We start from the raw sequence: 27294 nt of genomic DNA, 5'->3' as shown, positions 1-27294 counted from the left end.
GTCCCCAGTAATCTGCAGACAGACTTCAGCTCCTTGGGTTGTAAGGGAACAGAAGAGTTAAAACAGTAAAAAGTTTTTGAAAACTTACCTCAGCTAAATATGTAACCATACTCAAAGTGATATCAGCAAATGCTTCATGAAGGTAACGGCAAACCACATTTACCCAGGTAGCACAGTCCCTTGTATAGCTGTGTGTTTTATAAAGAGTCATGACATGTGCAAGATTTGATAGCTTGGGGTTCTTCTCCTCCAAACAAACCTAATTAAATATAAATGTCAAAACACATTAAGAACAAGGCAACTTCATTTATAGGGCTTGAGGATGTATGAAACAGTAAATAACTTTGATACCTGAGCAATCCTTTCGGCTATATCTTTACAAAACTGGTTTGGGCTGTCAAAATGCTGAATTAAATGGGGCAGGAGACACAAAACATTGAGTGGAAATCCTAGGAAAATACAGAACAAAATGTGTATTTTAGACAGCAAAAGCCACAGTGATCTTTAGTTTGGTGTTTCATGGGAGGTCACAGTTTCAATATTAGCTGTAAATTCACACAGACTGTCAACTTGTTCATGCCACTGGCCATGCCACATTTGTCTTAAAGAGGCCTTAATTTGCAAATAAGAGTATATCTTTAGGCAACAGTACTGTTATAAAGCATCAACCTATTTCTGCAAACACTATTGCACAAACAAGTATCTACAGGATAAAATATCTCGCAGAAGTAGGTATCTTATTTCTGTAAGAGAGTATGTGTATCTTTTCCACTTAACTGGCTTACTGACAGTCTTAACTGGTGGCATTTTCATTACTGCTGCTAAAACACGAAAAGAAATTCAGTGAGTATTGATAAATGAACAATTGCTCAGGCTGCCAGGCATAGCTTCCATTGTTTTATACTGTTCAAGTTGTTGTTGTTATTATTAAAACTTCTGATATAACTGGTCAGATGAGACTACTCAAATAGGTATTTTTGAAGCCAGGATATGGCTCCTGCACCAAGTACCAGCCACTGTCATTAGTGTAAGGGCTCTGTCTGGAGCTGGGATTCAGCTCTTCTGCACCAACTCATAGCTCAAGGTAGTTGATGAACTAGAGGTAATGACTGTAATGGGGAGCTATAACAAAAGATGCTCCAGTTCAGGTGGGAGCTCAGAGCTCAGAAGTCAAGACATTGTATGCAGAAACAATCTGTTTTTTGAAAAGCAAGAATTTATTCTATTAAAATAACTTTCTAACCATTTATTCCATCTTGTTCTACACAATTAAGCAAGTTGGCTAAGTTAGGAGCATAATTTCCCTAGGCTTCCTCTACACTCAGGGAAAAGAAAAGATACCTCCAGATGGTACTGTCACAGCCCATGTGTGAATTGCCCAGCTGAAGTCTGGAACACAGGCACCACACAGGTGCTTAGAGATGGGCAGGCTGTTCATGGCATCCATCCCCTTAGTCTGTGTCTAAGCCTGTTATGACTTAGTTGTGAAGCCTGCAGAGTTGTCTTAATATCTGTGTGTTTCTGACTGAAACACAATAGTAAAAATCTGAGACAATAGAGAAACTCTCTTCAAGAAATATAATTAAGAAGTGGTCACAAACTTCAGCTAAATAATTGGGAATTTCAAAATGTTGCTTTATGTCCTTATCACCCAGGCCTCTCTCCTCACTCACTAATGTGCTATTGTTGTTTATCTAAAAAGTGTACAAGAGTTTTTGATACTTATATTTCTAGGGAAAAATCCCATGAAGCACTAATTTAAAATCAAGTTATTTGAAATATTCTGAAAATAATTAAATGGAAAAGCTGGCCAAAATAGGTTCTAGAAAATTTGACAGTATCTCCTTACATATGTTTACTTTGTCAGTACTCGGAAACTCTGTATGTTGCTAAGCCCTAGAAAGGAAATGTGAAATAATACACAACTGCTCTCTTCCAAAACCTTATTGTGCAATAGATTCACTTTTCAGAAACATGTTACACTGCTACAAAATTTCCAAGGAGCCCACCTAGCTCAAAGCAAAAGTACATTAAGCTATATTAGAAGAGAAAGAAAAAGTGCCATTTTTGGTTTTGTTCGGTAGCCTGATGATGTCTGTCAACAAATGTCAAAGCACCAGAAACTGATAGAGAGGAATGGATATTGGTTTTACCTATAGCTTGAGAGGAATCCACCATCGATATCCTAGAGACCGGTGTCAGCAAACTGAAGAGCTGTAGTGTGAGATCAGTGGTAGTAAGGGAGGTGAATCCTTTCAGGAGTAGCTGCTGAAGTCCTGAGAAGTCTGCCCACTTCAGCTGCCCTTGCAACTTCTCTAACTTCTCCCGGTTTTCAGCTTTATCTAGTGGCAAATGAGCCAGAAGTTTATTCAGCAACCGCAATGCCATCAGATACTCAAACTCAAAATCTGATTCCATCAAAGCCACAGCAACCCAGAAGATGGTGGCTAGTAGGTTGGTTGGATTGTTAATATGGGATGGGTCAGTGAGACTGTCCTTTAGAGAAGATGAACTTCTTGTTTTAGAGGATAGGCCTTGTTGGGTGCATGCTTGAATTCTGTCTAGTGTGGCACTGCGTGGTGGGTCTGAGGACTTGTCCACATCTCCAAACTTTTTGGGTACAGAGAAGCTCCTCTGGTGCCTGCTTCGTTCAGCAGTGGCTGTGTTACCACTTGCAGGATTCACATTCAGCTGTCCTGTGCTCTTCCGATTAGCAGTTAGTTTGGTGCTTGATGTTAAATCTGGCGAAGATGAACTGAAAACAAAATATATAACATACATAGCAGTGTGTGAATGTAGAGCTTGAAACTTGTACATACTGGATGCAAGTTAAGTATTTATTAAACTGTAAATAAATATTTAAATGGAAAAAGTAAAACACCACACTTTCTATTGCAGCCTGTCTTTTTTTTCCAGAAGTGGCCACAGACATGACTGAAGAGAGGTTCACAGGGCACTGCACCAAACCAGAGGAGGACAGCCTACAAGCCTAGACAGGTCAGAATGACATGAGGATAAGAGATACAGAGATGTGAAGTGACCTGTGGATATGCCCATATAATAGAGCAGTGATAGGACTGAAAACAATTTTGGTCTTTAAAATGCCCTCATCAGTGGAGCAAACCCCAAACTTGGCACAGCTGGCAGACAAAATGCCCAATGTGTTACTGGCTAATGTGAGAACTATGATCAGAAAAAACAGCATATCTTAAGCAGAACCATAAATATGCCACCTTTTCTTCAAGAAACCTGTCATGTGCCTGCTGAGGTTCTTGCTTGTCATTGCATCCTTCTCTGCCTGTATCTAAGACTTCTTCAAGATGGTTTACAGAAAATGGCACCGTGACATATGCCTCCTCATGGACTATCATGTGATGATCCAGACAAGCCCTATCAATTATCTGTACAGATGAACATGCTGTGTTGAGAACATGCAAGGGAAGTTTGTTTTGGAGAATACCTAATTCCTGACTCTTTGGTCCCATTCCTACCTCATATGCTATGACTCCCTACTGCCTATTTGAAGAGGATCTTACGAATCAATAGTGCCAGGGTAAAGAATACTGCATCCTACTGCTTTCTGGAGTGTTTCTTGCCCTTTTATCTTGCGCTTTCCTGTAATGTGCACTAAAGAAAGACAAACAGCTCTTAGTTTACCAAGTAGAAGCTGTATTTGCCTACCTCTATCAAAAGGCAATACTTTTGTTCTGCCATTGAAGTATAATACATTGCACCCTGCCTACTAGCTTCAGAAATGATAGCTCTTGTATTTTTGTTCTGCATGTAAAGCATAATTACTTACGGACATATTTCAAAATCGTTCCCTATTCTGTTGTTGCTATGAGGACTCAGACAGACATTAATCTCCCTCAGTACTGTCAACAGTTGTGTTATGGAAGGAGCCTGCAATTTCACTCCATGCACACAGGTCTACTTTAAGGCCATGGGTTTCACAAAAATGGTCTACATGTCTGGCAAAAGCCAAGGGTTATGTACACATGGACAAAATTCTCCCTACTTTTATTGAGGAGAATAAACTATGATCATTTACTTCTTGGGGAATACTTTATCTGAGAATGACAGGTTGAATGAAACCAGTATTACAAAAAATATGGTCCTTCCCAGATATGTTTTCACGTACATGGTACAAAGGTACAAAAAATACAGTATTTTTAATGATGTTAAAGTAAGTTAATGCCAAGTGGCAGCAAGGCAGAATTTACAATGCATTGTAAAGTTTCATTAGCAGTATTAACATTATTTTAACTGTTGCAAGATTTGGCTGATACGTGCTCTTAGTATAGTTCTCTAATGGTTACAAATGAACTCAATATTATCAAAATTATTTTATGCTGTCAGACTGCAGCACTGCACACTTAACACCATGAGACACTGAAAAAAAGGGTATAATTAGAACAGGCTCTTACCGTGATAACACCGTCAAAAGATCACTGTTCTTCAAACAGTCAGATAGATTATCCACAGCAGCTTCCAAAGTAAGTAGTGCCTCCATTACATACCCCTATCAATGCATGAGGTTAACCATTTCAACAAAAACATTCAAAATAGTGAACATTTAAACATCTTCACTTCATAAAAGGAATAGGCACCTACTGAAAACCTGTAATTTCTCCTGAAAAAAGAACAGCATTCACATCAATGCCACTGCCCTGAACATTAAAATGTCACCACAAATGTGTTTTATTTTCTGCCACTGAATGATCTATGAAGGCATACAAGAAGAGCACATATCTCATCAGAGGACTGGTAACGGCACACAGAACCTCTGACTTGCAGGTCACCGATACAAATTCTGCACAAGCGGTTATGATAGAAAATTACTGTCGTCTTGTGGCAGTTTCATTACCTAAGTAAAACATGGAGGTGATGTCAGTCTATTTCTTATTAAGAGATAGTAGTTCTCCTTACTAAGTCTTGAATCTTGCAATTAATAGTCTCTGATTGTAAAATTTTAGTCTGTTTAGCTAAACCAAATGAACATCATAGTTCACTAAAAGAGGACTGGATTAAATTAGGTCAGTGTGAGTTTAGTATTGTTATGGATGGTGTGGATTTCTTTATTCCGAAAGATGTTAACATCTGAGAAATGAGGTAGTGTCAACTTCACGTTGTCAGATTACATCAGATAGGATGATGGGTTCCTTAAGCACAAATTTATGATGTGAAAAGGGGAAAAAAGGTTTCATTTTGAATGACATTTACTAAAACTTTTCTAGTTGTTCTCTTTAGAGCTATATAAGACTGCAACAGCCTGACAAAGGCTTTGATCAGGTACATACAGATTCAGTAAACTCAGAGGTAACCTTTTCCAAGGACACATTCTACTTTGCATTACTTAACTCCAAAACACCTTGTTAAAATGGTAATTTTAAATTAAGTATACATTAAATCAACAGTACTAAGAAGCATTATATACACATGCATACCTGAATCTCATCTCCATGCTCTCCAATAACTTCCACCAATCTTGACAGGAGGTCAGACAACGCATGTGCAGAAAGGGGTTGCTTTAGGGCCCTGAATATCTGGAAGGAGCGACCTGCATAATGTCTTGAAGAGCTTGAAAGAGCTGTTTGTAAAGCAACTTCACTCAGATGCTGCTCCAAATGGAAACCTAAGCAAAAGAATAGTATGTCAATTTTTTTTTTATTTTATGAAAGACTTTACTGTGGGTCATCAACTGAACCAGCTCTGTGGAGAGGATATGCACTGTAGTGTATCCTGCAAACCTGTTGAGAAATGGAGATGCAGAAATGTCTGTGTTTGGGAGAACTTCCCACTGTTTATATTTATTTCACACAGAATATAAGAAAATAAACTGCAAAATCAAAATTCTGAGTCTGCAAATGTTTTTCAGCAAAAACCTGAAATTCTTATTGTGATTTAAATTTTTTAGAATTCCTGGACAAACTTTCAAACCATCCTTTATTTTTGCTGGCAGCAACACAGTAACTGCTGAACACTCCCAAACCTAAAGCCAAAGCGAATTAGGAATCTTTCTAGTAGCTTTAGAAGGCTTTGGATAAGATCTTAAATATAAATACTGATACTGCAGTCTGCTTTGATCTCAGAAGATACTTAATTAGTCACTGTTGGTTTTCAAAATACAATCAGTACATTTCCTAAACTCTAAAAACATAATAAATTAAAACTAAACTTTTGCTGCCAGAATGAATTTTTAAAAGTACATTTACTTAGTAACTGTTATGTATTTTACCAACAGGACATAAAGGAGTTTTTATCTGGCAGAATCAATCAAAAGGCTTCCTACCAACACTGAAGAAATGTTCAATTTAACATTCAGCCATAGTCCAATCTAACATGATTTTTTTAAAGCAAGTCTTTCATATGTCATATATCCTTGTTAAGACACACAATATGTCATGCTTCTGCATAAGTGGATCTACTAAGTCACAGGATAAACATTCAGTGTGACCTTGAGGCAAAATTCTTTGTTATGAAAGGAAAAAAAATTACTACCTGACTTGGAATCTTTAAATACAGATACAACATGACGCAGAAAATTAGTAAGCTGTTCGGCACTCTTGGTGTTCTGATTTTTGGGTGTGATATCTTCATGGCACCAAAGTGGACCAAATGCCCTTAAAGAAATACATAACAGTGCAAAATTTCTTTGAGTTTTCTGAAGTTAATGTAATCAGTTAAAATATATAAAATACAAACTGCAAAGGCAATTAGGTATTTCCAGGGGCATAACCTGGAAAATAGGCAACCAAACAGAATTTTATGAGCAAGATACAAGTAAACAAATATTCCTATGCTGTATTTTACAAAAACTCTCTTTTAAAAATATAGTTTATACCATTTAGAGAGCAGCATAAGGGAATCCCTGTTTTTTTATTTAACATTGCTTCTAGGATCTGCTGGCTGTAGTTGGTAGTTAATATTAGTTTCGCCATGACCTTTCACTATGACCTCTTCACTTCCTATCTAATTTTGTAATAATAAAACTGTCTTATTCCATTAGTTCACTGTTGAACATAATACTATCAGTCAATTTAAACATTTTATTTCTGTCAAGCAAGATTTTTTTCTTTTGCACCTGACACTGTAGCGCTTTTAAGTACCTACCTACTTCTGTAAGTATCCATAAAAGAGGAACGGGAGTCTGTAATTACTATAAAAGCTCAGTCATTTTCCTTTGAGTCTTTTAAGTTGCTACAGATAATTGTAGAGAAGACCTGAAAGTATGTGTTTCAAGTACACACGTATCCTCTGCTTATCTCCATTACCTGGTTGTCAGAAACTCAATTAATTTGTTTGCCTTTTCATCTGTTTCAGCAGCAGTGTCCATGTCCTCAACTTCCTGTGTAATCTGTGGGAGATTTCCACTGCTGCCTCCCAGACTGATACTCGAGGAGGTGGAGCTGGAGCTCAAACCAGAGTCTGGCACCGGAGATGACTGGTACTCTCGCAGAAAGTCAAAGCCACCTGCCAGCCGAAAGGGAGGAGATAAAGATGGAATGCACTGTTGGGCAGCATTACAGATGAAAGCATCCACCAAGCAGCTCTTTTCAGAGTCAGGAGCAGAAACATTCTACTGGGAAACATGAGGAAAACCTGCAGAACACAACAGCCCTCAAACGACTATAGGAGTGAAAATGGTACTTGTGTTTCTAAATGTGCAGAATCCAATATAAAATAAAAAATATCAAAGTCAAGGGTGTTTTTCCTGTATGAGGGCTACAGTACTTGAAAAACAAATGTTTCAGGACATTTTACATTCATAAGTACAACTTTTTGTAAAGGGAATTTTGAATTTGGCTAAGTGCATGCAAAGTTCAGCTCACTTCTCTGGGCTAGTCTGATGAGGAAAAAACCTCTGCAGGGTAGCATTTTTAGGACAATGATGTTGTCCTAATTTTACAAATGTAACTGAAACCAAGACACAAATGTTTAAGGCTTCTGTTCAACGCCTTTAGTAATTGGAAACACTGGACTACTCATACTAAATATTTTCAGCATTAAGATTAAACATCTGAGTAAGAATTCTGCTAAGTCAAAAGCTCGCCACACAACTTCTAAGTTGAAATTAGAAACTAAGACCTTTTTTCTTAAGGCTGTATCTACAACAGAAAAACTGGCCTTGCGAGAAGACTGAGAGCAGGAAGGGCCTCTCTACTGAAAAAAGTCATTGCAGGAGACTGTAAATTTAGTTGCCTGACATTGTGTGGAACAAACCTGAGCTGAAGTATTTCCAGTTAGGATTCTCTGGTATAGCTACTGACCCATACTCTCACTTTTTATATTAGTTGCTCAAAAAAGAGTCCAAATACAAAGTTTTGATAACTTCTTGGATATGAGAGGCCCAGACAAAGGGTACCAATTATGTTTTTCAGACACAGGAATGAAAAGAGTTTTTCATTCTGGCAGAAAAACAATAATATAATTTTAATGTAAGAATTTTATTCTGTATTTAATAATTTATGGATGTGCATTGGAAAAGAGATCTACCCAACTCAAGACAGGAAATTCACATATGATGTAATTTTGCAGACATTACTCAGAATGAAGCCTCAATGGCCAAACTAATTCATTAATCTGAAATATCTATCCCTTCTTCTCATTGCTTCAAAATAATTTGTCTCATAAAAAAAAAAATCAGTTATCAACTAACATTCTTTATAAAGCCAAACCATTTGTTTTAATTATATTCCTAAAGAACCACTAATGCCACTAATTTGATAATTTTAATTTCTCACTGTATGGTAAAGTTCCTCAACCTTTCCCAGACAACTAATGCTACCTCTGTAACTCTACAATGATTCTACGATTCCTTCAAATCTCAATAGTATGCTTACTTTTAATAATACATGACCACAGTAAATTTAGCTAGCAGTTCACTACAAACTGTTCCCAACCAACCCATTAAAAACAGGTAAATTGGCCAAAGTTAACAGAACACCCATCTCAGCAGAAGTCTGCAGTAAGCCTTCCAATGCAGAAACAGATTTCAGGACAGAAATGAAGTGTATCTGTGATATAAAGGAGGGTGTATATCATGTGAAATTTAATTTAATAATGGAAAATCTGAGCTGCACATTTTGCTGCTCTTCCTGTGTTGGAATTATTTATTCATTTCTTTTGAAGGTTGAAGACAGATTGCCCTCATTTAAAGTAGTCCCAGCTCCCTGAGGGGGAAGTTAGGAAGTTATTAGCTATATTAATGTTTAAAATTCTATATTATATATTTTGCCTTACATCAGATAGCTTTCTCACTATCATGAAAAGTTATCTAATAATAATTTGGGCACATCTCTAGGGTAGTTCACATGGAATTAATATTAATGGGAACTGTTCATATTTGCCACTTTACTACTTTATCAAAACTTATATTTTAGGAAAGTAACCTTGACTTCATACTTTCAAAAACCTCACATTATAATGCAATGTTCTCTTCTTCTTTTGCTTTATTACCTGTATAAAGATATTCAGGCAAATATGCTGGTTGTACTGTCAAAGTCTTGGTCTCATTCATCTCTCTGGTCTGAAGAAGCACTGATGCAATGGCTTGATAGTTGCTATTGCAAGATAATGCAATCAAAAGGTGAAGCAGTAACTTTTTACTGTGTTCAAAGACCTCAGGGCGGTAATGGTCAAGACCTAAAAGAAAAGGTTACAGCAATCACTGAATATGAAGTAGTAACAAACAAGTTCACATTCCAGAAACAGTAAAAATTCCAAGGAAATTCATGGCAACAGTGCAAACAAAAAAAGGATGTAGTATTTCCAGACATGGTTACCAGTGTTTTTGTTTAAATGTATGTGTATAGTTAAGTTTCCAGACTGAGGTCCCATACAGGAGGTACAAAACAATGTGTGGGCAATACAACTTTATACATTATCTCACTGCAGTGTTAACTGGATGGGCTGGAAAACCTCTAAAGATGAGAAATTCTCGGTTATGGTTTTAACTACATTGCTAACCTCAGTAGCTGGCTTTCTTGCACAGACATCCGTTTTACAACAACTGTGATCTGTAAGAGGTAGATACTGATTTATTAAGGAAGGAACTGAAAGACAAAATCCCTTAAAAAAACCCTTCAGCTACCAGTGAGTAGCATGAGAAATCAGCCACCAGCTTAGGGTGTTGAACTGAAACTGAAGGTCTAGAATTGAAAGACTCTGATCTGGTTAGCACTACTGCTGTTTGTAAGATTTTAACACAACCTGAATAATTCACAAATTGCAAATGTAAAGGATATAGATGTTTGTAAATTAAACTGCACTCTGGGTAGTAATCTCTTTTCACTTCTCTTTCAGTACCTTTCAGGATATTTGAAAATACTGTCTTCCATTTAAAGGCAGTTTCAGTGCTGAAAAATTGAATTGTTTTCTTCTTCAGCTCCTCTCTCCTCAGGACATATTCCCCTTTAAAAAACAGCTTCTTCGTTACACTAAGTGGCAGCAGCCAACAGGTCTTTCAAGTCAAGTGTTTTCTAATATATTCCAGTCATGCTAGTTCTGCAGTCTGGCCTGCAAAAATGAAGCTGCTCATACTGCCACAGTCTCAACAATGAGTTTTTGGCTCCTATGGGCATGTCTTTGGGGGTCCTGTAATCCTGACAAATTCTTTCAGTATTTTCTCACTCATTCCAATAAATGGAAGGATACAAGCTCTCCAGCTAGCCACCACACCAGTTTCCAGCTTCCTTTTTGGTCAGATGCATCTGCCTGCTCACATTACAACAGGACAGAAATACTTCATTTTCAATCACATTCACACCTTTGGCTAACACGTGTAGCATAACTTACACCTTCACAACAGAGCTCTACTGCAAAACACAGAACAAGTTTCCACAGAAGGCCTAACAACTCTAGAGAAATTAGAAGTCTGGAAGCTGTGATCTCATTTTAGTTACCACTAAATCAGTTACATTTAGTTACCAGTTATATTCAGCTTTAATTTCACATTTGAGAATTGAGAGTTCTTAATCAAGGAACTGTCTCAAATGGTATTTGTAAATTTCTATTTATTTCTAATGAAAAACTGTAATGTTGAAAAAGTATTGCATGAACAAATCAGCAAAGATATTTTTATAATGGATTACTAATATTGTAACTCTGTTTCTGTATGTTTATTTGCATGGCCCCCTGATGGCTCCTTACAGCTGTCTTAACTGAAGTGGCCACACTGCTACATACTACTCTTGCCTTAAGTTATTCATCTGTTCTTGTGAGAATTTTGTACTGTAAACACCAGTTTTCTCACACTTGTTGCAGATCATACTAAAGATGTTTGATCAGTTGAAGGTTATTGATTTGATTCATACACCTATACAGTTCTCTTTCAGTTCCCTCTTACACTTAGAAAGTTGACAGCTATATAAAAAAGAAGCAAAAAATTGTTATGGGCAGCCACAAAATAGATTTAAAATTTAAGTGAAGAATATATGTGAAATGTCGTATTGAAACCAACCCTGGGAGTCCCACCCAACAGTCTTTGCTCTTACTCTTGTGTTTGATTAGATGTTGCTGAAATCAATGTACTAATATACGAAACGAGTATTTGATGAGTGCATTTTAAAAAAAATCCTATTTCATAAAAAAAATTCAAACAGAACAGTAGGTAACAGAGTAGCAGAAAAGGAGAATGACATATCTTCTTCAACTATATACAGAAGTATATCATATATTCCACCATTGTGCCTGTAACCTCCCAATTTAATCTTTTTTGCTTGCTGAACAACAGACTCTTCCAGATTGCCAGTGTATAGACTTAATGGTAACTATGGTGACTGAATGAGAAGTGGACTGTGATCTCCAGTTATAATACATTTATTTCACAAATGTCTGGCTGTGTTTATTTGTGAAAACTATTATCAACCACAGAAGTTAGGGAATGGCTTTATAATTCTAAATACTCTTGTGTGCTAAAAAATTAGGCCACTCACTTTTCATAATGTTAAGTGACAGGATAAGGAAAGTATCACCCTCCAGCTGAATTGTGTTACAGTCAAGAACAGACACAGCAGTGGGGAAAAAGCATTGCCTCTATGTTCAGGTATATAAGGGAAGACACTGATGACAAAGTATTCCAGTAGCAGTGAAATTAATGAAGCTTGCTTTCCAGTGGTCTGTGTCCTACCTTCACTATCTCTGCAGTACCGTAATCTCAGATCTCTTACATAATATTTTTGCAAAGGCTAGAAAAACAGCACTGGTGTGTGTAAGGCATGTGCTGACTGCCCACCTGCCCATCACAAACCAGACTCTACAAAGGCTGAGTTTTGCCTGACTTTCTCACAGGGAGGGCTATGGATTTTTTAGAGGTATTTAGGCTGTGAATCACCTTTGCTTTTTTTTTTAGGAAATCATAATGAAAAACATAAGGTACACAACTCTACAGCTTCAGCAAAACTAAACTAAAATGACAGGAAGTACATTTATACTTTATTTCTTGTTCTGTTGCTTTTACCTAAAAAGAGAGCATGTAGCAATAAAGGGAGGTGAAGAGCCCAATCTTCTCTCACACTGTGATCTACTACCATCTCAGTCATGAAGATGACAGCAATATTGCACCTGGAAATTAAATCACAGTATCAGTTTGAAACCTCTTGCAGATATGGAAACAGTAACATGATGGCAATTTCTGAAGAAATAAACAATCTTTACATTTTCAAATTTGTAGCATTTCTTCTCAATATGATTAATGTTGAAGCACTTAGTTACAGTATTAAGCAGGTAAGTACCCATTACTGAAAAGAACACTATTACTGTCAATATAAATTATGTAAAAGAGGAATTTCAGAATATGCACAGCCTAGTTAGAATAAAAGAGCAAGGGTGAAAAAAGTGTTATGAATAGCAGCCACAGAGACTTGGGAAAGAGAAATTTTCCTTTTCTGTTTTAGTTATCTCTTCAGTCTGATTCTTATCAGAAAGTTATGTCCTACATTGTAAATAGGCTTTCTGGTAGAAATCTGGTAGAATTGCAAGACTTCACTGAATGTTGATATTAGCATTGGAAATCAGCAGAAATTGAAGGTATGATTTTCTGATGTTCTTAGTGGTGGGACAGTTGGATTGGTGTTGGTCAACCATTAAGAGGAAGCATCTCGCTGTCTGAAATGTCAGAACAAGAAACTGCTCACCTATGAAGGGGTCCCCGGGGTGTGATGGTTTCTGGGAGGTAGTCCACAAGTGGTGCCCAACATCCTCCATTGTAAGGCATGGGCAGGGGATGTGGCTGTTTGGTTTCAACAATATTCAATAACCAGCTTGTATATGGAGAAACAGGATCATCTGTGTGGAAAAGCATTAAAACAGAGTGCATAAAAACCAAGTCTGGTTAACTATTTTGGATAAATAATAAAATAGAGTTTATGCTAATGTATCAGCTCAGCTGTTTGGAATGATGTTACGAGACGATATGAGGTTTTCAAATTCCTGTGTTCAATAACAAGTGATGCATTTTTAATCTCTCTTTCACACTGCTGGAAATTAAATAGATTCCAGGGAGCACTGAGTGGTAGAAGCTGCAGCCGAATCCCTGCTGTCAGTAGCTTTGGATACAGATCACAAAGCACCAAGCAACAGACTTTCTCTTCAAAAATGAGAGAAAAGTTCAGCCAATGAAGCTGCTGTCAGAAGCCATCTGCTGCAAGGAGCTGTGTACCAATGACACATTCTTGCAGCTCCTCGCCAGTGCCCTACTAAGCAATGCTAGAAAGGCAGAAGTTAAATGTCCTGATTTAGGAAGGAGGCATAAGGAATGCAAAAAAACATCTTCAGGGTAATTTTCTTTCAACAGGGATGAATTACATCTTGAATTTCTCGAAGATGTATTTAGCTTTGCTTCAGTATGACAGCTGCTGTGTGTTAATAAGCAACAGGTTTTTTCTTCCACCTGTTTATTTGCAATGATGTGGGGTCAAGTAAGTTATTTCTACCACTTTGTCTTCTCTTGGCTGCACAGCTTTGTTCCATCTCTCCTGTATTCTGTTCTCTCTCATTCTCGATTTTCCCATTGGTCAGCTTTTATTTCCCAGATCTGGCAGTCTGTGACACACTGCCACAGAAAGTATCCTTTCCAGGCCTGTTCTTGACATATATCCAAACATTGCCCTTTGTGAATTTTTAATGAGAGCATTATTTTTTGCTTTGTTTTTTTTGTTACACTTTTGCATTTTAGGTAGGTTTGAAACTCTCAACACTTTCCCTTTTTAACAGCATGTATCTGATGCTTGTTGGCTTTGCCACAGGAAACAAAACTGCTTTGATGCCTACAAAAGTATCAGAGCTAGCTTCTTCTAATACACATCACTTCTGTGTTCTGACAAAAAGTCTTCAGGTTTCCAGATACTCAGGAGCCCTTCAATATAGTAGCTGTTCCTCCAATTATTACTGAAATGTCAACTTTATCATGCCCATTCTTCAGTGTTAGTCTTCCAAAGAGCACTTTAGATCTTTATTATTTCTCTCATACTCTGGAGGATGATTTACTAGTTACAGATAAAGAAAAACAAACTGAACAAATAATGTATCAAAGTATAGCGTTTTCACATGTTCATCTTCTAAGGATTAACCAGGTAACGTTTCTCAGATGCTTTTCACATAAAAAACCACTGCCCAGTCACTACTTCTTACTACCAATTTGTTTCACATAAAACTGCTTCATGAAGTCCACGCTAATACCTAGCTCCTCACTCAAGTTTTCACACATTTATGTGCAGACTGAGAAAAAAAAAGAAGCACTTTGCACCTTAACACACAATCTTTGCCTGAACAAAGCAGTTTCTGTGCAGAGCTGCATTCCCTATTTATATCCTCAGCAATACATATATGCTCAAGTGAACTGGAGAAGCCATGCCACCAACTCCTTTGCAGCCTGGGCTGCCTGCCAGAGGGAGTAAGTTGCACTTTCTTAATGGAGGTTGCATTATTTATCTTGTAGAATCACAAATGGTATTAGAATTACCCTTTCTTTTTGTTTATATATAATTATCAGTAGCGAAGTAAAATGTATCTTATTTTATATCTAAGCATTTGTATGTTTGCAGAAGGAACCCATGTGAGAAGCAAACCTTGTATAAATATTCACAGTACTATAAAAGCTTGCAGGCACAGGCAGGAAAAAACATTTGGGGACTGGCTTGAAGACACATTCCAAAGGAGCGAAGAAAATTTCAGTTTTTTTTAACCTTTTATTACTCTAAGCTCTTGTCAAAACCAGCAACTGGTGAAGAATGTTCTGATAATACATTGTTTTGTTTTGAAAGATTGTTCATGCAGATCAGATTAGTGCTGGTGCTCCAATTAACATGTGCTGAAGAATTTTCAGTAGCTGCCATAAGAAAAACAAGTCTACTAAGAACCACTGAGTTTAATATGTCACACACTTTTCTGTGTATTTAAATACTATACTACATACATACCCAATATTTTGTAAATATTGTGCTTCATCATTATTAAAAATAGTTCTTGATGTACGTTGAATTTTCCTATTTTATTGTATTTGACAGTGTTTCCATATTTTATAAAGAGTACTGCCAAAAAATTACTTAAAGAATATATAAAATCTTTACTTTTTATGTCAAATTATTATCCCAAAATGGTGTCCTCAGCACAAACACAAAACATTATGGCCTCTATATTATTTGACCTGGCTTTATTGAGCTAGAGATGAAAGTCAATTAAAAGGTGTTGCCTTTTTTACATTTGGTTAGGGCCTAGCTGAAACTTGTAGATTGGCTTCCTTACAATTCACATCAGAAATGAAGTCAAACCATCCAACTCCTAAAATTTACACTGTTATTCAGTAGTTCACAGAAATATCTTGGTTTTCTTTGGAATCTCTGCTGAGCATCATGTGTCCATTTATAGCCCATTTAGCAGAAATACATAAAGAAAAACAAGCCTGATCAGGAGCACTACTATCTCACTCTCCCCTCTAACACAGGTTTGCACAGTGCAGCCAGAAACTGGTTGCAGACAGCAGAGAAAAGCTAAAGAAGAGGTAAGACCTCCTTTTTAGAAACTTTTGAATCTCTTCTTCATGCTCATATAACAGCACTCTATTTGGAGGGAAATACTGGCAAAGGGCGCAATTCACTCCCTGTAATGCTCTTGGAAGTCTTTTGACTTCTTTTTGACTTTTGACTTCACTTTTCCATGAAAGAAAGGTTCAGGGTGCTACTCTCTGAAGGATTCTCTGCTGCTGCCTTCTGTGAAGTTCTCTGGCTTTTAAATAGGTTTGACTGAGCCCAAGTTAAACAAAGGAAATTAATTAAATGAGGTATGAAGGTAAAATTAGGACACTCCTTTTATGGTGATGTTACATTACTGTTTATACAGAACTTAAAACAGCCTCCACCAGTCATAAGAATGTTTTCCTCTCCCAACAAAACACCAGAAATTTCATCGAAGTGAGTAACAGAACTTACTTTTGTCATCATCGTAAGATCCTCCGGAGCTATTACTGTACCTTGATTCTAGTCGGGTATGTGCTCTGATTACATTACTGAACCTTCAAATACAAGAAAAAATTTAATTAAAAATACAGACTGATGTTAAACATCTCGACTATATGCTTACTCTACAAAAAAAAAAGCGCATTTCCTTAAGCATGCACTTTTATATGGGAGTAGACAGCAATGTAAATGCAATGCTGTCTCTTTCCACAAAAGAACTAATTTTGCAGCCAGTTTCTGAAAAGTTCTAACAGTGTGCTCCTGTGTCACAAGCTTTTAAAATTTAGCAGAGGAAATATCTTATGCTGCAAACGTGTGATTTTCTTGAAGCAAGAAACTGTACTAAGGCTGAACTGAGATATAAACTGTTCACAGCTAGTATTCTGTCATAGCCCATGTTCCTGGGTAAAATTCTGGCAACTTGCTAAAGCAGTAACTGATGGAATATTCCAAAGTCAAGCCTGCTCTGGTATCAAGCATCAAAAGCTGCAGCATAGCATAAGTCTTCAGTAGGAAAATCCAGCAACTGTCAGAGCAGACCTAGAAGAATAGTTAATGTATATGAGAGCCAGAACAAACTGTTCACAGCTGTTCTCAAATCTGCCACAGATCCACAATAAGCTAACATTTACTGGTGATCTCCTTTGGCTTCCTCCACCTCCTTGTGCTGTCAATGTAATCCAGCCTGAAGTGGAGTGAGAGGAGCCATACTGGAGGCTCACACACTAGCAATAATGTAAAAACATCATTGTTTCTTCAAATCTACGAAATTAATTACAAAACTGCATCAACTATATCAAACAAAACAAGATTGAAGGTTATCTATGCAACATTCAATTCAATTTCTTACTAATGTGCATACATATTGTTACAGGGTATTTAATTATACATTGACATACTATGCAGTTTCTAAAACACATCTGTCTCATAAGAGCACAACAAATTCATTGTGGAGGTGACAAAAAGGCATCATGAGCCATCTTACTTCTGCTGTTTTCTGTCTTTTCAGTATTTGATTCACCTGTATTTTAATAAATTCCCTTAATAAATGTGTACAAACTGATAACTACTGACATAAGTCATAAAAAAGAAGAAAAAAGTTAAGGAAAAATTATGAAGAACTATGCAGAGTTTAATTATGTCCTGTATGAAACAAATGGAGAATACAGGTCATAGAAATTATTTGAGAGCAGGGCATTTTACATCATATTTTATCAACATAAAAACATACGTATATTCGGATTAGATTTGTATTATTAAAAAAAATGCCCACATTTATGAGAATAGTTTGTTTATAATCTATTACCTTCTGTAAACATTATTTAATATGTCTTGACACATGAAGTCAATATTAATGAGCATTATAAGACTGGTTTAGAATTCTTAGTCAGAAGACAGAGACTGGGATAATGGGATTGTGGGACTGGGAGAACAACTGCCCCACAATCCAGGAGGAGATACTCAGTGACCTGCTGCATCACACAGACACACACAGTTCTATGGGACCAGATGGGATACACGCGAGGGTGCTGAAGGAGCTGGCTGGGGTGCTCACCAGGCTGCTTTCCATCATTTCCCAGCAGTCCTGGCTGACCGGGGAGGTCCTGACAGATTGGAAATCAGCCAGTGTGACGCCCACATATAAAAGGGTCGGAAGGATGATCCGGGAAATTACAGGCCTGTCAGCTTGACTTCAGTGCCCGGGAAGCTGATGGAGCAGCTCGTCCTGAGTACCATCACACAACACGAGGGACAACCAGATGCTCGGGCCCAGTCAGCATGGGTTTATGAAAGGCAGGTCCTGCCTGACAAACCTGATCTCCTCCTACGACAGGGCGACCTGCTTATTGGATGAGGGAAAGGCTGTGGATGTTGTCTACCTTGACTTCAGCAAGGCCTTTGACACCATTTCCAACAGCATTCTCCTGGTGAAACTAACTGCTCGCGGCTCAGATGGGCACACGCTTTGCTGGGTAAAAAACTGTCTGGATGGCCGGGCCCAGAGAGTTGTGGGAATGGAGTTAAATCCAGCTGGCGGCCTGTTACAAGTGGTGTCCCCCAGGGCTCGGTTTTGGGGCCACTCCTGTTTAACATCTTCATTGATGATCCAGACGAGGGGATCGAGTGCACCCTCAGTCAGTTTGCAGATGACCCCAAGGTGGGTGGGAGTGTTGATCTGCTCGAGGGCAGGGAGGCTCTGCAGAGAGACCTGGACAGGCTGGAGCCATGGGCTGAGGCCAACTGGGGGAATTTCAATAAGGCCAAATGCCGGGGGCTGCCCTTGGGCCACAACAACCCCCAGCAGCGCTACAGGCTTGGGGAGGAGTGGCTGGAGAGCTGCCAGTCAGAGAGGGACCTGGGGGGGTTGATTGACAGCCGGCTGAACAGGAGCCAGCAGTGTGCCCAGGGGGCCAAGAAGGCCAATGGCATCCTGGCTTGTGTCAGCACTAGCGTGGCCAGCTGGGACAGGGAAGGGATCTCACCCCTGTACCCGGCACTGGTGAGGCCGCCCCTCGATTCCTGTGTTCAGTTTTGGGCCCCTCACTACAAAAAGGACATTGAAGGACTCGAGCGTGTCCAGAGAAGGGCAACGGAGCTGGTGCAGGGTCTGGAGCACAGGTCGTACGAGGAGCGGCTGAGGGAACTGGGGGTGTTTAGTCTGGAGAAGAGGAGGCTGAGGGGAGACCTCATCGCCCTCTACAGCTCCCTGAAAGGAGGGTGCAGAGAGCTGGGGATGAGTCTCTTTAACCAAGTAATAAGCAATAGGACGAGTTAACAGCCTCAAGTTGCGCCAGGGAAGGTTTAGACTGGATGTCAGGAAGTATTTCTTTCCAGAAGGGGTTGTTGGGCGTTGAAATGGGCTGCCCAGGGAGGTGGTGGAGTCCCCATCCCTGGAGGTGTTTAAGAGTTGGGTCGACATAGCGCTGAGGGATCTGGTGTAGTTGGGAACTGTCAGTGTTAGGTTAATGGTTGGACTGGATGATCTTCAAGGTCTTTTCCAGCCTAGACGTTTCTGTGATCTGTGAAAGTTCTCTTACAAAAGTAAGACGGTTTCAGTGAGAGGAGAAATATGTATCTATCTGTGCTTGAGGGTCTGAAGGGCCTTAAACTTTGCATTTATTCATTCATCATTTGTCCCTATGTAACATAAGTAGCAAAAAACTAAACTGAATGTGTGATTTCTAAGCAAAATATTTTACATAGCTTTCCTCTGTAACACATTTTATCCAGACAAAGTAAGTATCCCTGCAATCGTGGATACAAATCTGCATATTAAATTTTACTCACTGTCCATGAAATCAAAAGGTGTGATCAAACCTGATTTTTCATACAGATTTTAGTAGTCATTTTTTGGTAGATACTCTCATTTTCTTTCTCCTTTGTAGGTAATTCCTACAAAACCATGATCTACTTAGCACAGTTCATTCAGTGTAGGTTTCACAGATGTTTCTCTGCAATGTATTATTAAACAGTCAGGAACTAGAATCATGTGAATAGCTTTTTTTTAAAAACTTCTACATACGCTCATTTTAAAATGATTTTACTGGGAAAACAGCACTTAGGATCAGTCTGAGAGCTTCAGAGTTCCTCACAAAACAATGCAAATCATCGCACCTTAGCATAGCAAACCACATATGTTTTGTAGAAAAAATCCCTAAAGCACAAACCTTTCATCGGTCTCTTTCACCATTCTGTTCTCCTCTGCATCAGGAAAACTGTCTTGACCAGCTACAACAGTGTTACTGCTAGAGGTGGTTCCTGTACATGGGATGTCGATAGGAACACCTGTTAACACGCAGCAGATAGTATTTGAAAAGCAGTAAAAGCCCATAACAATTTTTTTTAGCAGCCACAATCAAAGGGATCATCCTGTAAGTACTTGAGCACATGAATGAACAGTTACCTCTATAAACCAGGACCTGTTTGCATGGCTGAATGGTGTAAAGTTTCCATGCTTTGAGGGACAGATTAACATAATGATACTCTTCCACTTCTTAACTAAACTCATTCTCAGGTGACGTAACCTATTGTTTTTAAAGAATTTGGCAAAACATTGACAAAGTTAAATTTCAGACTGGTTTCTCAAGTATCTTTGACTACTGCAGCTTGGAAATAGCATCAGGCCTTTGAAAACAGAACTGCCACACAGCTGAGGCTCTCAGTTTTCAGGAAACTGCTGCTTTGGTGTATCTGCTGTGATCACAGCATTGATGATGACTTTTTGTTTAGTGCTAGAAGAATCACCTCATATAAGTTCTGAAGAGCACCAAACATTGCTAATATCCTATTAAAATAGTTGAGAAAATTAAGCATATGTTTACAAAGCATATGCAACATTAGGAATCAAAAAGATCTGTAATTTAGATGTGAAACAAGGCCCTGACACTTGCACTTTATATATACACAGATCTGAATAGGTGTAAAAGTAAGAGATTGTTTTTTCAAAGAGAAGAAGACTCAAAAGAGCAGGAGAGCATAACTGAAAAGTATATTTAGGCCATACCAGAAGCTGCAGCTGAGGCTTTGTTACTGGCAGCAAAACGGTAAAATGGAGGATTATCACAATGCTGGACTATTGGGTTCACGGGGTCAGTTTGCTGAAGCTCAAAAAGCAGCTCTTCCATTGTCTGAATAGTGTTATTGCGACATAGATATATTGCAACTTTTTTTATCTAGAGAAGAAAATAACAGTTATTAAACTCTGTTCAAAGTGAATTTCCAAAGAAATCAATACATGCTACACTGCAGTACTGAAAAGATCCAGAATACAAATATTACTATTCCTGAACAGACACCACAACCACACAAGTGCATCCATCTTGTTCATACAGAAATAAAGATGCTCACTTTGATACCAACAAAATCATTTCCTCAGCAGAGTGAATCTGTGATCTAATTATCTCACAGTTTTTGCTTAGAATCCACAGAAGAGCTGTTTAGGTATATAACTATATAGCGTACATATACAAACCCCACCTGATTTTGTACCTAACATTTAAGGATATTGGCATTAACTCTGAATCACACTCAGGGATGTACAGTTTGAGTATGTGATTTCTGCTGAAGATGAATCTTACTCTCTTGGATGTAGCAAACTTCTCATCTAGAAAGCTAGATCCACCCAAAACTTCATCCCTGTATTTCCAGATACGGTTGACATGAAAGAGGTAGCTGTAGCCACAAAGAATAAGCCAGGATCTGAGTAGCTACCTATATCTGTAATCAAAGTAATAGCACATGGAAGAAAGGCAGAACAACAGAGACCATGCATAGTGATTTGAAAAATCTGGGAGTATAATCTAGAGAACTGCTGAGACTTTCTACATATCTTTTAACAAGAACTCCAACGTTATTATATGCACTGCAGCAATGAGGACTTGAGATACTGAGATTGAATTAGACTGAACTCTTGAGGGAAAAAAACCTGATGGCTATTAAAAGCAGAGACTCTGGCTCAATAACATTTGATTCATAAACTGCTGGAGCTGGCAGACCATATGGGGAAGCATCCCTCTGTGCTTGCCTTCTTGTTTTTAAAGATGTCCCTAAACAGATGCTTATAATGGAGCTAATACACTGAACTGAACAGACTCCTGGCCTCACTGAGTATTGCTGTTCTTAAACTCTTAAAATACTTCCATTAAAATGACTTCCCGACTGCTTCTCTTTCCCTCTTTTTTTTCCTCTCATTTTCTTTTGCTTGAAGTAGAGAAAATGCACATATTCAAAGTCTCTTTTACTCTACTGTGCTAAACATTTTTCTGGGACTCTCCAGATACAAATATACCTTCTTTCCAAGGCTAATTTCTAGTTGGGGCCACAGTGCCACTTCAGTTTCTTTCACCCCAGAAGGGGTCACATTCCCTACACTAAATCTTTGCTGAAGAGGCTTCTAAACTGTAAATAATGTAAGAAATTTTTCAGTATGTATGTGAAAAAAAGGACAGCTCAGCAACTTGTACTGGGGCACTTGCAAAAAATGCTTAAAGGAAACAAATATAAGAGACAAAGCAATGAATTTTGCTGATTGGGGGAAAAAAAAAAAAAAGTCAGGCATGCTTTTGGATTGGACCCACACAGGCAGAACATATGGCTTAAGGCATGAAGCAGCTGGTGACTGCCTTGGGGCACAGAGGGCTCCAGAAGGAGATGGGTAAACTGGCAATCTTGCACTAACTGCATGGTCTTTTGAGTCCAGGTGAGTTGCAAGAGTGCTGATAAACTGCTCAAATTACCTTTATCTACATGATAATGGAAGATACATGTTTATGGTATCAGTAGTCTTATGTAGTTAGCAGTTAGGTATGATTTATCTGCAAACTCCAGGGCATTATCAAAACACTGAGCAGATGTGTGTGATAAGCCCAGTGTATTTTCCTACTCCAGACAAATCTATCAGTCAAGGGGTGACTCATAAGCACAGTCAGGCTTTCTATAGAAGTTGAAATTTTTTTCAGATTTTGCAAAATCTGAGAATCAGACTTTTAACTCAACATTACAAAACAAAGACTAACAGGGTGGCAGAAAACACAGGAACCTTGTCAGCTGCCACCACCAATGAAGACCTGATTATCTTGTTAACAGTCATCAGAAGCCTGGGAGGGAGAGCAGAAAACCCCCACAGACAAAATAGGAGATGCTGAGCAGATGAAGCTCTAGATGTCAAAACAGACTGCTCTGTCTGTGGAGTAAGAGGACTGTATTGTCCTGGAGGACGACAGGACTGTGAGAGCCAAGGCTTCAAGGCAAGGGGGTTTGGAAAGAATTTGAAGAAAGAAGTGTTGTGGGTAGGAAGGGGGTTTGAGGTACACTGCTCAAAGCTGTGGGATAGCAATAGTTTTGGAAAAAGGATGTGTTGAAAGCTCTGGGTTGACAAGTATCTGAATGGGTGGACAAGGCATGTGAGGGGCTCCTGGGCCAGAGGGTTATCAGGCATTTCCAATCAGGCTACAGACTTAGGTGGAAACTTATACTCAGCACAGGACTACTCCTTCCTCTTAGAAAACTCTTTCTATTCTGTTTGCAAAATTGTCAGAAATAAAACAGTCCTCATTTTGTCTCTTATCTCTGTGATTTCCAATTGTTCTCTGCCAACATAGCTCCTCCTGATGGATGCCACCTTTGGGCCTGATCCTAAGCCTGTCACAGACTGTAGGATCAGTCAGGTTAGAAAGAACCTGGTCTCTCATCTAACATCCTGCTCAAAGCATGCTCAACACTGAATGGAGAACCTCTGTCACTTTGTCACAACTGATGGAAAGATCTTCACTACCCTTAAGATATTTGGGATCAACTGCTTTGTCTTCTCATATATAGCTTGAGCTTGTTCTTACAGCAATGCCACTTTCAAATCTTTTCCCTTTCGACTAGCTAGGCAACACTGACTTTGCATAATCACTGATTTGAGAAAACAGAACAGTAAACCCTACAAATAAAAGGAAACCAACAGGATGTCTATGGTACAATAACATAATCTTGAAAATTTTTATGGTCTTCTATATTTTGTTTATTCTACTATGCAGAGCAGTCATCATAAACACTTTAAGCAAAGTATTTCAGCAACTGTACATGAAGTATATTTATGAGGCTTGTTAGATAAGTTTAATCAAATTAAGAGTAATTTCAAATTTAGGGAAAGCAATACTAAGTGACTAACTAAAAAACCAGCATATTGTAAGTGTGCTAGAAGATTTACTAAATTTAGGTTCTGTTTCACCCAGCAACTGAGCAATAAGGAACATGGGAATGGGATTATCTTGCTTTTCTCAGACAGCCCTGATTTTATTTTAATTTGAATAATAACAATGTCCTGCACAGTTTGACTTGAACATTGCAGGAAGAGTTATATAATTAATGACAGCCATGCAAAGGCAAAAGTTGATATGGTAAGGAGCTTATAGAGGTTAGCTATCTTGTGTCTCTTGAGGTGTCCCACAGAAAGCCTTAGTCTGCTCAAGGAGAAGAGAATGTTAACACTTTCTTAAAACTACACACTTTTCTGAAGGAACACCTAAATCTTTACAACAAGCAAACTAGTAAGATCACAATATGTTAAGTCCATTCATGATGTAACATCCATTACTTAAAGAACTTTCAAAATTTAACTAATAGCTTTGTAAACTAATTGATTATTGAGAAACATTATGAGCACTTAATTTTTCATTCAAGTTATTTAGCCTCTGAACAGCCATTCTGTCTTTTTAATAGAACTTTAAATACATATATGTAAATTGCATATTCTGGCAATTTATGGCCAGTCCCTGTTACTGGCCTCTTACACAGACATGCAAAGTTGCTCTTTGCTTGAGGAGAAGCCCACCTCTTGCTTGAAATGAGGTGTGCTCCACGGATGGAGACCGAGATTCCCACTACTCAATTCCTTTCTTGAATTTCAGTTTCTTGGCTCCTTCATTCCCATGATTTAATTCTGTACAGTGTGCTAGGGAGTATGTTGGTACTTCTTATTTTTGAAATAGAAATTAATTTTCTGCAGGTAATATCTGTTTTCTTCATTAAAACCTATGCCACCAAGAGTAAATAAAGTAACATGCAAACACTTACATAAGGTAAAAGGATGGTATCACTGCTAACACCACACAAACTTATGAGAAACTGCAGTGTTATCCTAAGGTTGTTACTCCATTTTTCATTGTTGGCCAAAGCATTCCAGACATTTTCCATCTCTGGGCCGGGAATTTCATCTCCATACTGTAAAGGATCATAGAGATACCTTTCTTGAAATACACAGACCTCCAGACTAAGGCATGCTCTTTTAGAGCATTTTCTCATACAATACCAACAGTAAAATACTGTAAAAAGTGACAGAACAGTAGTTTCAAAAGCTACTTGACAGACTTCAGAGCATAAATTCTATTAAAATTCTATTCAGGTTCAGATCCACAAAAAGACTTAAATCACACACACAAAGAAATCTTTCAGGAATGTAAATTCAACAGGTGATCCTAAAATCAAGCAGCTTATTTGGTTTCATCTTTACAACTGTTCAAGCAACTGCAGCAACTGAAGTTTTGTTTCTGCATGTCTGTACCTAAGTGCTTTGGCCTTCACAGTAGTGAACAATTCGCCACCTCTCTCCTGAGTAAATCCTAGCAGAATTAAGCATTAGACAGCTCTTTGCTTTCACACGGGAACCAAGCAGCTTTTGCTCTCTTTTGCAAGACACAGTTATAGAAATGACTCCCTTTTGTCCAGCCAGTTAAATGGTTAGTGATGCATCCGGGATGTGGGAGTCTAGAATTGAAGCTGCTCTGTTTCCTATGTAAAATCTTTGGCTCCCACTTCAAGAAGACTGTTTTAACCACTGCACAGACTGACATTCTGCTAGGAGAGGAGGAGCAATCTCCAGGTCATGTTATTCTACTGAAAATGATTTAATACATATTAGCTACATCTACTGTCATCTACACTGGCAATTCCAGGTGCCAGTCCCTTTATCACACATACAGTCTCAAAGCTAGGTCAAATCAGTATGGTTTGAAGGAAACATACTTGTTCACTCTGGAACAAAAACTTTGTGAGGTTTTGGAAGCAACTTACTCTGAGGACTGCTGCTGATAGGTAGAAAAGGTGAGATAGCATCACATCTGTTTTCAACACATAAAATTCCTCAGACAATATCATAGAGTCTCTGTACCATCAGATAATTCACAAGCCAGTATCATGCTCTGGATATGCAACAAGTATCTAAAAAACATTCTGGGGGGCTGAAGCATATCCCCCACTTTACTTCAGACATGCTCATATAACAAAATGCACGCAAAATAATAATGAGGTTTTATTTACAGGGCCTCAGCATGAGGCAAGATCCATAATCAACTGCTATGTAGCATGGATACAAGACATTCTGCTCCAGAGAGGATTAACCTTGAGCAGGTCAGGAAATGTCCTTTATCAGGACCTGGGATGTAAAATACCTTCCCTTTTAACAAAAGAACGCTTTAACTAGCACCTTAGAAATCTATACTAATTTTTTCCTTTTCTTTATCTTAAAGAATATTTGTTTCCTAGAAAGTATAAGAACTTCAGTAGGACAAATTCCAGGTGCTCATTATCATCCCCAGATAAACTTTCATCTGCTACCCTAAGGTCTAAAACATTAACCCGGGAGGTGACACAGGAGGGAAGCAGACTTAGTTCCTCTAAGTTATCCTTAATGCTCTCATTATCAAGGGTTTTTTAAAAAGGGTAAAACATTTTTCCTTGTTCATGTTTTGAAAGAGAAGAGTTTTAGCATTGTCCTTAAAAGAAAATGTGAATGAACTTCAAAAACAAGTTTGTGTCTGATTAGTACAGACTGCTGCAATGCAAAATTGCTGGTATCAGAGGGAAGAAACCTAAGCACCTTTTGCTTAAGAAACCTAAATTTGAGTATTTCAGAAATCATTTTATAGGTTGGTTTATTTGTTCTGCTATTTTACCTTGGCTGTCATATACATGAGATTATTAAGAACCAGCGAAGTGGCTTCAGGAGAGCCCCAGCCGTTGCCTTTTAGTCCACTTGTGACTGCTACTTCCCCATCCTTGTCCTTCAGTTCATCTTCTGGAGTGGTAGGGCTTGAACCAGGGAGGAGCAGTCTGTTGTCTACAAGTTCAATATTATGAAGCCATGGTAGCAGATAGGTAAGCATAATCTGTCTTCCATTTGGATGTGTTGTTGGAAATCGCTGGCTTACCTCTAAAATAGTAAAAGTTGAAAAGAACATGATGGTTTATGAAGGAAACCTTACATACACAGTTTAAAATCAGATTTCTGGTGTGTGTTAGACCACCTGCTGGTTTTTACCTTGCAAACTGCAAGCATAGAAAAGCATGTAGTTGG

The 27294-nt window shown here is 38.3% G+C and overlaps 1 protein-coding gene across 11 annotated transcripts in view; it reads right to left on the bottom strand.

Annotated features, from left to right (window-relative positions):
- The window catches only part of FRY (FRY microtubule binding protein), a 217003-nt gene that overhangs the window by 43336 nt on the left and 146373 nt on the right, over positions 1–27294 (bottom strand). For 8 of the 11 annotated variants that reach the window (XM_026849100.1, XM_026849257.1, XM_026848843.1 and 5 more), the window contains exons 32-46: positions 26894–27150; positions 25017–25163; positions 20959–21127; positions 20123–20240; positions 16428–16510; positions 13137–13287; positions 12461–12564; positions 9460–9645; positions 7275–7473; positions 6502–6623; positions 5448–5635; positions 4428–4522; positions 2154–2755; positions 352–449; positions 89–259 (exon numbers count right to left, since the gene is read on the bottom strand). In XM_026849100.1, coding sequence (XP_026704901.1) covers positions 89–259; positions 352–449; positions 2154–2755; positions 4428–4522; positions 5448–5635; positions 6502–6623; positions 7275–7473; positions 9460–9645; positions 12461–12564; positions 13137–13287; positions 16428–16510; positions 20123–20240; positions 20959–21127; positions 25017–25163; positions 26894–27150 — 2690 coding nt within the window. The remainder of the gene's footprint in view (positions 1–88; positions 260–351; positions 450–2153; positions 2756–4427; positions 4523–5447; positions 5636–6501; positions 6624–7274; positions 7474–9459; positions 9646–12460; positions 12565–13136; positions 13288–16427; positions 16511–20122; positions 20241–20958; positions 21128–25016; positions 25164–26893; positions 27151–27294) is intronic. The other 3 variants (XM_026848436.1, XM_026849007.1, XM_026848770.1) reach the window with 1 other exon arrangement.

Source organism: Athene cunicularia, assembly GCF_003259725.1.
Source record: "Athene cunicularia isolate RWA chromosome 1 unlocalized genomic scaffold, athCun1 chr1_part1, whole genome shotgun sequence".
NCBI lineage: Eukaryota > Metazoa > Chordata > Aves > Strigiformes > Strigidae > Athene > Athene cunicularia.
Note: the sequence above shows the minus strand (reverse complement) of the source record. Positions and strands in the feature narration are given on the sequence as shown.